At 44.4% G+C, this 13,748-nt stretch overlaps 1 protein-coding gene across 1 annotated transcript; it reads right to left on the reverse strand.

Annotated features, from left to right (window-relative positions):
• Positions 1 to 6,313: 6,313 nt before the first annotated feature.
• Positions 6,314 to 10,993, reverse strand: LOC135271669 (keratin-associated protein 5-6-like). The gene is made up of 2 exons (XM_064369415.1): positions 10,928 to 10,993; positions 6,314 to 6,571 (listed from the first exon to the last, which is right to left on the reverse strand). The coding sequence occupies exons 1-2, from the start codon at positions 10,991 to 10,993 to the stop codon at positions 6,314 to 6,316; spliced, it is 324 nt and encodes a 107-aa protein (XP_064225485.1).
• Between the last annotated feature and the right edge of the window lie 2,755 nt (positions 10,994 to 13,748).

The following is a 13,748-nucleotide window of genomic DNA, read 5'->3' on the forward strand; positions in this document are numbered from 1 at the left end:
TCAAGTGATCCACCCACCTTGGCCTCCCAAAGTCCTGGGATTATAGGTGTGAGCTACCACACCTGGTTGTCTCTAACCATTTTTAAGTGTACAATTCAGTAGTGTTAAGTATATTCACATTGATGTACAACTAATCACCAGAACTTTTTCATCTTCCCAAATTGAAACTCTGTACCTGTTTAACACTAACTCCCCATTCTCTCCTTCTCTCAGCCCATGGTAACCACCCTTCTACTTTTTTTTTTTGAGACGGAGCCTAGCTTTAAGACCCAGGCTGGAGTGCAATGGTATGATCTCGGCTCACTGCAACCTCCGCCTTCCAGGTTCAAGCAATTCTCTGCTTCAGCCTCCCAAGTAGCTGGGATTATAGGCTCCTGTGATCATGTCCGGCTAATTTTTGTATTTTTAGTAGAGATGGGGTTTCGCCATTTTGACCAGCCTGGTCTTGAACTCCTGACCTCAGGATCTGCCCAACTTGGCCCCCTAAAATGCTGAGATTACAGGCGTGAGCCACCCCTGGCACAGCCTACTTTCTGTCTTTATGGATTTGACCACTCTAAGTGCCTCATATGAGTGGAATCACACAGTATTTTGGTAATTGGCTTATTTTGCTTCATGCCCTCAAGGATTCTCCATGTTGTAACGTGCTAGAATTTCCATCCTTTTTTTTTTTTTTTTTTTTTTTAGAGATGGAGTTTCACTCTTGTTACCCAGGCTGGAGTGCAATGGCGCAATCTCGGCTCACCGCAACCTCCGCCTCCTGGGTTCAGGCAATTCTCCTGCCTCAGCCTCCTGAGTAGCTGGGATTACAGGCACGTGCCACCATGCCCAGCTAATTTTTTGTATTTTTAGTAGAGATGGGGTTTCACCATGTTGACCAGAATGGTCTCGATCTCTTGACCTCGTGATCTACCCGCCTCGGCCTCCCAAAGTGCTGGGATTACAGACGTGAGCCACCGCGCCTGGCCAATTTCCATCCTTTTAAGGCTGAATAATATGTCCATTATGTGGATAAATCTCATTGGGGTTGTCAATTCATCAGTTAATGCACATGTAGGTTGTTTCCACCTTTTGGTCATTGAGAATAATGCTGCTAAATACATATGTGTATGTTTTTGCATGACCATTTGTTTGCAATTCTTTTGACTGTATGTGTATGAATAGAATTACCGGGTCATATAGTAACTCCAGGTTTAACTTTTTCAGTAACTGCGAAAGTATTTTCCACAGTGCTACATGGTTTTACATTCTTGTTAACAATATATAATGGCTCTAATTTCCCATTCCTCTTTTACACTTTTTATTTTGTTTTTTAAACAATTACAGCCATGCTAGTGAATGTAAAGTGGCATCTCATTCTGGTTTGGGTTTTAATTTTATAATATTTTAATTTTCAAAATCAAAATAATATACTTGGCCGGGCATGGTGGCTCATGCCTGTAATCCCAGCACTTTGAGAGGCCGAGGCAGGTGGATCACTTGAGGTCAGGAGGTTGAGATCAGCCTGGCCAACATGGTGAAACCCTGTCTCTACTAAAAATGGAAAAATTAGCTGGGTATGGTAGCAGGCACCTGTAGTCCCAGCTACTCGGGAGTCTGAGGCAGGAGAATCACTTGAACCTGGGAGGCAGAGGTTGCAGTGAGCCAAGACTGCACCACTGTTCTCCAGCCTGAGCGACAGAGTGAGACTCTGTCTCAAAAAAATAAACACACACACACACACACACACACACACACACACACAAACACATCTAAGGTTATATTGGTACAAACAGGAGAATTATTCACGTAGCTAACAGAATGTTAAAGGGTAAGTCAGAGATGGGGTCTGGGTTGACATAAACTGATGGTATTCTTTCTAGGAGAATGAGAGGATTTAAAATCTCTTAGCCAGGCCAGGTATGGTGGCTCATGCCTGTAATCCCAGCACTTTGGGAGGCTGAGGCAGGTGAATCACTTGAGGTCAGGAAGGTGAGATCAGCCTGGCCAACATGATGAAACCCTGTCTGTACTTAAAAATACAAAAATTAGCTGGGCATTGTGGCGCACACGTGTAATCCCAGCTACTTAGGAGGTTGAGGCAAGAGAATCACTTGAACTGGGAAGTGGAGGTTGCAGTGAGCTGAGATTGTGCCACTGCACTCCAGCCTGGGTGACAGAGCGAGACTCCATCTCAATCAATTAATCAATAAATTAAATAATCTCTTAGCCAGGCACAGGGGCTCATACCTGTAGGCCCAGCACTTTGTAAGGCTGAGGCAGGAGCATCACTTGAGTCCAGGGGTTCAAGACCAGCCTGGGCAGTATCATGAGACCCCATCTCTACAGTAAATAGATTATAAAAAAATAAAAAATAAGGCCGGGCATGGTGGCTCATGCCTGTAATCCAAGCACTTTGGAGGCCAAGGCGGGCAGATCACCTGAAATCGGGACTTCAAGACCACCCTGACCAACATGGTGAAACCCCGTCTATAAAAAAAAAATTAAAAAAATAAAAATAAAAATAAAAAATAAACAGAAAATAAATAAAATCACTGCAAGCTTAAATGACAATTAGAAGATAAAAATTTCGAGAATCTCCCATGTTATCAGGTCCCCAAGTTAAATATATTATGTGTATTATTTATTGAATCCTTAAAATAATCCTATGCAATAAATTCTATTTTTACTTTCATTTCACAGCTGAAAAAATTAAGACTCAGAGAGGTTAAAAAAAACATATATATGTATGTATATATATATCTCTATATATGCATTAATTATGACAGTACCCAGTATCCATGGGACCAAATCCAGATCTAATTCCAGAGTATTTACATTAAACTATATCATATGACTGTCTATGCATTCCCAAATGTTCTATTAATAAAATATTAAATAATAAGTTCATAATTATTATTACCACTAACCTTTATTGTTTACTAGGTTTCAGGCACCATGCTAAGCTCTTTATATTCATTATTTCATTTAATCCTCATTTTATTAAACTCTGTGAGGTGGATGGATACATTCCATTTTACAGATGAGGAGACCGAGGTCAAGACACCTGCCCAGGCTGGGCAAGGTGGCTCTCGCCTATAATCCTAGCACTTTGGGAGGCTGAGGCGGGCCACTTGAGGTCAGGAGATGGAGACCAGCCTGGTCAACATGGTGAAATCTCATCTCTACTAAAAATACAAAAATTAGCCAGGCATGGTGGTGGGCACCTGTAATCTCAGCTATTCTGGAGGCTGAGGCAGGAGAATCGCTTGAACCCAGGAGGCGGAGGTTGCAGTGAGTCGAGATTGCACTACTGCACTCCAGCCTGGGTGACAGAGCGAGACTCTGTCTCAAAAGAAACCTGCCCAGGATCACAGAGCTGGCCCCCAAACATTTTGTTCTTCCCACTGTTTCCCAAGCAAGCTGGATCCACTCTGTATATTCAAGTTTGATGGACTCAAGTCCTCCCTGACTCCTGGTAATGCATCTTCTTTGAATACCTACTAGACTGTCAACCCTCACTCATTCAGCAGTTCCAGTATCCTCAATCCTGAAATCATGCTTCCCTTCGCTCTCAGCCAGTGGAGTTCTCCTTTTATTATTAATTAATTAATTAATTAATTTGCAACAGAGCCTCACTCTGTCACTCGGGCTGGAGTGCAATGGTGAGATCTTGGCTCACTGCAACCTCCATCTCCCGGGTTAAAGCGATTCTCCTGCCTCAGCCTCTCAAGTAGCTGGGATTACAGATACCCGCTACCAACCCCAGTTAATTTTTTTTTTTTGAGATGGAGTTTTGCTCTTGTTGCCCAGGCTGGAGTGCAATGGCGTGATCTCGCTCACCTCAACCTCCGCCTCCCAGGTTCAAGCAATTCTTCAGCCTCAGCCTCCTGAGTAGCTGGGATTACAGGACTGTGCTACCACACCTGGCTAATTTTGTATTTTTAGTAGAGATGGGGTTTCACCATGTTGGTCAGGCTGGTCTTGAACTCCCAACCTCAGGTGATCCACCTGCCTCGGCCTCCCAAAGTGCTGGGGTTACAAGGTATGAGCCATCTCACCCAGCCTGGAGTTCTCCTTTTATATGTTCAACAACAAGTTTCTCTTGAGTCTCTATATCTTGCTAGATGTGTTGGAAAAAGATGAATAAATGCAGTTCTACCCTCCACTTGTAGGTGGAGCGGAAGTACAAACAAGCAATTTCAACACAGTGGGAGAGGTGCTAAAGAGAGACACGCATGGTCACTGGGGCAGTGTACATAACCAAAAATAAAGAGATACATATACAAGGCTCAGTGGCAGCTCAGTAGAGCAAAGCAGGCAAAAGATGACAGAGTCATAAACAAACCAAAATTCGCCATCAACATATTTTGAAAGTATGTGGTGGTGCTGATTTCAAATCTTGACTTCATCACGCACTAGCTATGTGGCTTTGGGAAAATTACATAACCTCTGAGCACCAGTTTCTACCTGGGGAAAATATTACCTACTCCAGAGTGTTATTTATGATGAGATTTAAAGGAAATAATGCATGTAAAGCACTTAGCACTATCTCTGGCACATAATGGTACTTCCAAATTACTACTGCAAAAAATGTATATTTTTATTTTTTAAGAGAGAGGGTCTTGCTCTGTCACCCAGGCTGGGGTACAGTGGTGCAATCATAGCTCACTGAAACCTTGAACAGTTGGGCTGAAGTGATCTTCCCTCCTCAGCCTCCCAAGTAGCTGGAACTACAGGGGCATGCCACCATGTGCAGCTAAAAAACATTTTTTTTTTTTTAGAGATGGGGTCTCCCTATGTTGACCAGACTAGTTTTGAACTCCTGGCTTCAAGCAATCCTCCTGCCTTGGCCTCCCAAACTGCTGGGATTATAGGCATGAGCCACTGCATCTAGCCTGAAAAAAATCTTAAATGTAGAAAAAAAAAAAAAACTCTTTTAGCACAAAGATGTATTTATAATAGGAACATTTCTGGAACACACTGAAAATCCTCTTTTTTTTTTTTTTTCTGAGACAGAATCTTGCTCTGTAGCCCAGGCTGAAGGGCAGTGGCACGATTTCGGCTCACTGCAACCTCCGCCTCCTGGGTCCTGGTTCAAGCGATTCTCCTGCATCATCCTCCCAAGTAGCTGGGATGACAAGAATGCGCCACCATATCCAGCTATTTTTTGTATTTTTAGTAGATATGGGGTTTCACCATGTTGGCCAGGCTGGTCTTGAACCCCTGACCTCATGGTCCACCCACCTCGGCCTCCCAAAGTGCTGCTGGGATTACAGGTGTGAGCCACCACACCCAGCCTTTTTTTTTTTTTTTTTTTTAAGACAGAGTCTCACTATCACCCAGGCTGGAGTGGAGTGGTATAATCTCAGCTCACTGAAACCTCCACCTCATGGGTTCAAGCAATTCTCATGCCACAGCCTCCTGAGTAGCTGGGACCATAGATGTGCGCCACATGCGGCTAATTTTTGTATTTTTAGTAAAGATGCGGTCTTAGGTTGGCCAGGCTGGTCTCAAACTCCTGACCCCAAGTCATCCATCCACCTTGGCCTCCCAAAAATGCTGGGATTACAGGTATGAGCTACTGTGCCCAGCCTAAATAACCTCTTGATGGAGTATTATGTAGCTGTGAAACTGCGACAATGTTTGGCAGAGCCATAGATTTAACAAAAAAAAAAAAAAAAAAAGCACTAGATAAAATGTGAATTGGTGTGATCTTGGCTATGTAAATAGATACCCAAAGTCCCTGGGCCTCGCCAGCCTGCAGTTTTAAATGAGGTCACATTAGCCTTATGCCCAAATTTCACTGCTCCATTGCCCCCACCTGCTCTTAGGGACCCCTGCGAAAGGCTCTGAGGGCCCTAGGGAGTAGTTAAAGCATATGCACTACTCACCCAAGCATTCATAAACTGTCTGTGTTTGATGGGCACAGCCACCTTTGCCAAGCCTCCGCCCTTGCCATGCCTCATAAAGGACACCTCCCTGTAGGGTTGGCTAACCACCTGATTTGCCTGGGACTGAGAGGTTTCCTGGGATTTGGGACTTTTTGTGTCAAAACTGGGAAACTCTTTGGCAAACTAGAAGAAGTTGGTCACCTTGCCTCACTATACAAAGCTGTATTTTTTTTTTTTTTTTTTGCACTTCCAAGCTGCCAAATTTTTAGATCCTTGAATGGAGTTTTTGTTTGTTTGTTTCAAGTCAAAATTGTTTTATTGTCATTCACAAATTTAATAGAAAAAGAAATGCAGCAAATGGCTCAGGATTGTATTTTTTTTTTAAATCCAGGTTTGTGCAGGTTAGTCTATTTACATCTGGGAGCAGGGTTGTCCTCACATCAGGCACAGCAGCTGCATTCCTCCAACGCCCCTTTGCAGACACAGCCCATGGGGCAGCAGGAGCAGCAGCTCTTCTTGCAGGAGGTGCATTTGCATTCTTTGCAGTCGCAGGAGCCGGCGCGCGTGCAGGAGCCACCAGTGGCGCAGGAGCAGTTGGGGTCCGTTTTGAGCCTTGGTGAGGCTGGAGATCCCAAGCAAGAAGTTGAGATTGTGAGGCACGTGGAAGGCACGGTCCTTGAATGGAGTTTTTTTCTCAGCTAGAGGTCAGCTCCTTTCTTCCCAAAACAGGGATTGGTGGACCTCCCAGAGGACTGCGTGAAGTGAATATTCACGTTTGAATTCAGGGGACTTTTATCCCTAGTACCAGGGAAGTGAAAAAAAAAAAAAAGTTACTTGAGAAACAGCTAATTCGAGCATGGGTCTAGACAAGAGATGCTGGTTTGGGAAACATGAGCACATTGGGTGGCAAATTTCATGAGACTGGACTGGATGGTTCAGGAGATGTGTACACAGGAGAGAAGCCTGAGGATAATGACATTGAGCCAATCTCCATAAAAGAAACTGAGGCCAGGCCTACTGGCTCACACCTGTAATCCTAGCACTTCGGGAGGCCGAGGCAGGCAAATCACCTGAGGCCAGGAGTTCGAGACCAGCCCGGCCAACATAGCAAAACCTGTCTCTATTAAAAATACAAAAATTAGCCAGGTGTGGTAGTGAGAGCCTGTAGTCCCAGCTACTCAGGAAGCTAAGGTGGGAGGATTGCTTGAGCCCAAGAGGTTGAGGCTGCAGTGAGCCATGATCACCCCACTGCACTCCAGCCAGGGTGACAGAGCAAGACCCTGTCTCAAATAAATAAATAAATAAATAAATAAATAAATAAAAACTTAAGAAATTGAGGGGAGTGGCCAAAGAGATAGGAAGAAAACTAGGATTTGAGGTTTTTAAGTTCTGGTGCATAGTTTCTGAAATTTGTTCATAGTTTCCAATTTGGCTATGCCTTTACCCTGAAGTGAGTATTGATATTGATTAATGATGCTTCATGTCATCAAGTAGACCACTCTTTCTCCCTTTCCAGCTTCTGAAATTTAGGCGATTCCCCAGGGTCTATATGAGTTACTCTTACTCTCTCTGCTTTCTCTTTTATAATAGTTTAGTCTAAGGCTGGGCGAGGTGGCTCATGCCTGTAATCCTAATGCTTTGGGAGGTTAAGGTGGGTGGATCACTTGAGGTCAGGTGTTCAAGACCGCCTGGCCAACATGGTGAAACTCTTGTCTCTACAAAAATTACAAAAATTAGCTGGGCATGGTGGCGTGTGCCTGTAATCTCAGCTCCCGGGGAGGCTGAGGTGTGAGAATTGCTTGAACCCGGGAGGCAGAGGTTTCAGTCAGCCAAGACTGTGCCTCTGTACTCCAGCCTGGGCAACAGGGTGAGACTCTGTCTCAAGATAAATAGTCTGCCTGGCTGCAATTTTCATCTCAATGAGACTGATTCCCACATTATACCCCCAGCTTCAATCCTTCCAGAGCGTCAGTCTACCTTTTTTCTTTTCTTTTTTTTTTTTCTTTTTTTTGGAGACAGGGTCTTATTCTTATTCACAGGCTGGAGTGCAAGCGGTGTAATCTCAGCTCACAGCTTTGCTTCCTAGGTTCAGGCAATCCTCCCACCTCAGCCTCTGTAGCTGGAACTACAGATACGTGTCACCACGCCTAGCTCATTTTTCTATTTTTTGTAGAGGTGGGGTTTCACCATGCTGCCCAGGCTGGTCTAGAACTCCTGACTTCAAGTGATCTGGCCATCTTGGCCTCCCAAAGTACTGGGATTACAGATATGAGCCACTTTTCCCAGCCAAGTCTATATTTCAAACTGTCTTTTGGACATTTTCACCTCATTATTTCATCAATAAGCCAAATTCAGCACACTTAAATAGGAGCCATAGCCAGATCATAATCACAGAGATTAGCATTGGAAGGAACCTTAGAGATGATCTAATCTAGACCTTCCTGATCAGGGAGCTATGGACTGATACATAGCAAATAGAACACGGGGTGGGTGGGGATAGATATTCATCCTCCATGTTCTCAGGGTGTCCGCAGCCTCTGAGCCACTTTTTTATGACAACTTCATCCCCTGATGGGCTTAACAGGGTGGTGTCTGATGGTGGGCAGGAGGCCACCATTGGCATTCAGTTGCATAGCACATTATTGCCTGCATAGACGAGGGACCCACAAAGATGCTAGAGGAATTCATGTCTCAGGAGCCCAAAGAGTATAAGGAGTAATCCAATGTGCAGGAAGGTGTCAGTGTGTGTGTGTGTGTGTGTGTGTGTGTGTGTGTAAGAAAGAGAGAGAAAAGAGAAAGAAATAAGGGTGGGGCATGGTGGCTCATGCCTGTAACTCCAGCACTTTGGGAGGCTGAGGCGGATGGATCACTTGAGGTCAGGAATTTGAGATCAGCCTGGCCAACATGGTGAAACCTCGTCTCTACTAAAAATACAAAAATTAGCTGGGTGTGGTGGTGCATGCCCATAATCCCAGCTACTTGGGAAGCTGAGGCAGGAGAATTGCTTGAACCCAGGAGGTGGAGGTTGCAGTGAGCTGAGATCACGCTATTGCACTCCAGCCTGGTCAACAGAGCCAGACTCCATCTTAAATACTGTTAATAATAAATAAATAAAAATTAAAAAATCAAGAGATGGGGGTTGGGGATTCTGGGGCAGGCAGCTTAGAAACTATCTTCACACGCTTTTGTATTGGATAATTTTGGCCAATATACCACAAATGATGTCCAGGCTGTGAGGTGATTGTCCTAACAGTGCATTAGTGGGCTGGGCACAGTGGCTCACACCTGTAATCTCAGCACTTTGGGAGGCGGAGGTGGATGGATCACCTGAGGTTGGGAGTTCGAGACCAGCCTGACCAACATGGAGAAACCCCATCTCTACAAAAAAAAGAATACAAGTGGCTAATGCATTTGTGTTCTATCCATTGGAAACTCATCATGATTTTGAAATACCATGGAAAATTTTGATTGGCTCTAAAGTCCAGAAGGAATATTCTAAGGACATTTGTTAATGAAAGAAACAAAAGAACTTTAACTTAAATATCATTTTCACTGTTGTGAAGGTTTGGTTGTAAAAGATGGCTTAAATTCTTGTAACATACAGTTGCAAATGGTTTCTTGTCATTTAAAGAGATCAGGCACCAGGGTGATGGCTCAAGACTATAATCTTGGCTACTTGGAAGGCTGAGGTGGGAGGATGCATTAAGCCCAGGAGTTTGAGGCTGCAAAGAGGTATGACTACACCACTGCACCCCAGCCTGGATGACAAAGGGAGACCTCATTTCTAAAAAAAAAAAAAAAAATTAAAGAAAAAGAGAAAAAGAAACAGATCAGTTAAAGAACTTGATCTGGACTTACCTACATAAGCTATTTAGAGCACAAATCTGAGAATAAAAGTGAGGTATATGGATTTAAGTTCAAATTTCTCATTTGAAAAAAGAAGGCTTAAAAAAAAGAAATAGAGTTAAAAAACTTTAGGTAGAATTAAAAAAAAAGAAGGCTTTTTGGGGAAAGTGTTACAAATGAAATATATAATATCTTCTCCAATGCTATATATTTTATTTGTATTATAATTGTATTATATAAAGAAATGTTTTGTCCAGGTGTGGTGGCTCATGCCTGTAATCCCAGCACTTTGGGAGGCCGAGGTGGGTGGATCACCTCAGGTCAGGAGTTCAAGACCAGCCTGATCAATATGGTGAAACCTGGTCTCTACGAAAAACAAACAAACAAAAAGAAAGAAATGTTTTAACATATCTAAGGCTGAGTAATCTATAAAGAAAAAAAAAAGAAATGTTTTAAACCACATTCCATATTTCCTGCTAATTTTCACTGGGTGCTATACTGTGGAGTGTTGGAAAGTCTGATTCTAGCCCAGCCCCCTTAACTGATTTTTGAACAAACTGGGGCTCAGTCAGTGTTGATTGACCTGTCTAAGGTCACAGAGCTAAACACTTCCTTCATAAACCAGTTCCTCTCCTCTGACTTTCTGAGCCTTAACTGCAGATGTGTGATACATCACCCAACTCATCTAAGTCTAAATCAAATCAGACTGGCTTCTCTCTGTGTGGCTTTTTTTTTTTTTTTTTTTTTTTTAAGAGACAAGGTCTTGCTTTGTCGTCCAGACTGCTAAAGTGTAGTGGCACAATCATAGCTCACTGCAGCCTTGAACTCCTGGGCTCAAGTGTTCTTCCCGCCTCAATCACCCAAAGTGCTGGGATTATACGTGTGAGCCATCACACCTCATCTGTCATATTTCATCCAGTCTGAACTCCCTCCCAGGTTTAAGGAACCCTTCATATTATATGTAGCCTGTAACCCACTATGGGAGCTGATATGCCAGGCACTTCCTGTCCTGCTCCCTCCCGCTGCTAGACCCTGAACTCAGGCACACCCAGCCCAGCCTTTTAGCTAGAAGCTAGCAAAGCTGTGAGGCAGTGTCCAGTGTCCAGGATTGGTGCTTTATCAGGGCAAGCTGGGCTTTCTGCCAGGCAGCTGCCATCATGCTGTCCTCACCTGATTTTGGACACTTGCTGGCTGCAAAGTCTCCGAACCTCATTCTTGGGCACTGTTGGAGATTCTGTGAGCTTGAAGTAGGCAGTGGTTCTGTTGCTTGCCATCCAGAACTCAACCGATAAAGAAGTTGGTACCAGAATAGTGGTAGGCTGTAGGCGCTCAGGGAAATGGGATGGGAGTGGCCTGTGACTCTCACTCTAGTCTTCTGCGGCTGATGGTAGAAAATATGTATCTAGCACTTTTTTGGGGGGGGCAGAGTTTCACTCTTGTTGCCCAGGCTGGAGCGCAATGGCGCGATCTCAGCTCACCACAGCCTCCACCTCTTGGGTTCAAGCAATTCTCCTGCCTCAGCCTCCCAAGTAGCTGGGACTACAGGCATGCGCCACCATGCCCAGCTGATTTTGTATTTTTAGTAGAGAAGGGATTTCTCCATGTTGGTCAGACTGGTCTTGAACTCCTGACCTCAGATGATTCACCCGCCTCAGCCTCTCAAAATGCTGGGATTACAGGCATGAGTCACTGTGCCCAGTCATGTATCTAGTGTAATAGCATGAGATTCTGACAGCCAATTGGACATTGTTTTGAGCATACTGTTTGCAATAAGTGGCAAAAGATTTTAACAAAATCACCCATGTCACTTGTAAGTCTTAAAGAGTAGCCATAGCCAAGGGACATATAAAAGATATAAAGAAGTCAAGAACTGTGGGTGGGTGGTTTCTTTCGATAGTACAGGATGCTTGGTGATGCTCTTTGGAGTTAGAAGACTAGATATACAAGGCCGGGTGTGGTGGTTCACACCTGTAATCCTAGCTCTTTGGGAGGCCAAGGCAGGTGGATTACCTGCAGTCAGGAGTTCGAGACCAGCCTGGCTAACATGGTGAAACCCCTTCTCTACTAAAAATACAAAAAGTATCCATGTGCCTGTAATCCCAGCTACTCAGGAGACTGAGGCAGGAGAATCTCTTGAACTTAGGAGATGGAGGTTGCAGTGAGCAGAGGTCATGCCACTGCACTCCAGCCTGGGTGATAGAGTGAGACTCTGTCTCAAAAAAAAAAAAAAAAAAAAAAAAAAAAAAAAAGAAGACTATATATACCATGTTTATTTGAGCTCTTAACCCATTTTCAGAGTGACCTGAAGCCTTGCTAATTCAGCCACAAGGCAGAGCAAGGGAAGATTCTTCAGCAGGTCCAGGCTGTGGTGCAAGGAGCTCTGCTAATTGGTCCTCATAACCCAGTGGCTCCAACAGCGCTCTCTGTACAACCACATACTGGGGTGCTGTAAAGGGCACATGAAAAGCCTGCAAAGGAGCATCCTATCATTGTGCTTCGGGTTTTGGATCAAAGCCTTGTTCTCTTTAGCTAATAAATATTATTTTTGGAAACTGCTCTTACTTTGCTCCTGGGCCCTAGCAAAGATTGAAAGCCAAGTGATCACATACCTGTGCAGCTTGTCGGGAAGTATCTGTTCCACTTAGCCAAAAAATGTCCAGTAGTGCTCCCTTCCCCAAGAAGACATGATGTAGTTTGGCTGAGGTGGCTCACACCTGAAATCCCAGCACTTTGGGAGGCTAAGGAGGGCAGATCACTTGAGATCAGGAGTTCAAGACCAGACTGGCCAACATGGTGAAACCTCATCTCTACTAAAAATAAAAAAATTAGACAGAAATCGCTTGAACTTGAGAGGCGGAGGTTGAACAGTGAGCCAAGATCATGCCACTGCACTCTAGCATGGGCAACAGAGTGAGACTCTGCCTCGAAAAAAAAAAAAAAGAAGACATGTTGTATATAAGAGCAGGCCTGGGCAGGTCCCAGAGAAGCACAGAAGAGGTTCAACTACAATGTGTTTATCCCATTTCACTGCCACCCCTCCCTTGATTCCCAACCACCACCCTATGGAGAACTCACCATGAAGCAGGTGACTACGGAGTGCAACATTTGAGCTCAGTTTACAGGTAGGATCAGCTGGAAGTGGATTGCTAAAGTGTTACAGATGCACTTCAAAGTGGTCTTCGAGGACAGCAGCAAGAAGAAATCCTCTCTGCAGACAGAAGTAGCACTCCTGTGGTTCTCTTTGCCATGAGGACTCTTTACCAATGTCTGGGTCAGGTGGTCATGGACTTAGATTGGTGACAAGGTTTGGGAGAGAGGATGTAGATGAACCTCTCAGAAGAGATCTAGAAAGTGAGGGTATTTATGTGTCATATAAATACCTATAAAAATGTCCTCACTGCTAAGGCTTTAGTAAGTAAGTGGATAAGAAGAGCCTCCTGTGGATGTAGCTCAAGCTCCTTCCCATCAAGTCAGCACCTGCCTATGGAGGCAATGAACAAAATGGCCACAGAGCTGGGACAGAGGTAATGATGGGCTTATCCTCGGCTTCTCGCAAGGCTGACCTGGCTGCTGCCACTGCTGATAGGAGGAGTAATTGTAATGAATTATTTCTATCACGATGGAGACAGTAAGTCAATCTCATTAGGACGAGGTTTCTCCATCATGGTGAAAGCATGGCTGGCAAGAAAATCAGATTTGAATTCTTTTTCTTTTTTCTTTTTTGAGGTGGAGTCTCGATCTGTCACCAGGCTGGAGTGCAGTGGCACAATCTCAGCTCACTGCACCCTCTGCCTCCTGGGTTCAAGCGATTCTCCTGCCTAAGCCTCCTAAGTAGCTGAGATTATAGGCATCTGCCACCACTGCCCAGCTAATTTTTGTATTTTTTTTTTTTTTTTGAGACGGAGTTTCGCTCTTGTTACCCAGGCTGGAGTGCAATGGCGCGATCTCGGCTCACCGCAACCTCCGCCTCCTGGGTTCAGGCAATTCTCCTGCCTCAGCCTCCTGAGTAGCTGGAATTACAGGCACGCG

Source organism: Aotus nancymaae, unplaced genomic scaffold, assembly GCF_030222135.1.
Source record: "Aotus nancymaae isolate 86718 unplaced genomic scaffold, 86718_ANA_hifiasm-v0.15.2.pri h1tg000089l, whole genome shotgun sequence".
Classification (NCBI taxonomy): domain Eukaryota; kingdom Metazoa; phylum Chordata; class Mammalia; order Primates; family Aotidae; genus Aotus; species Aotus nancymaae.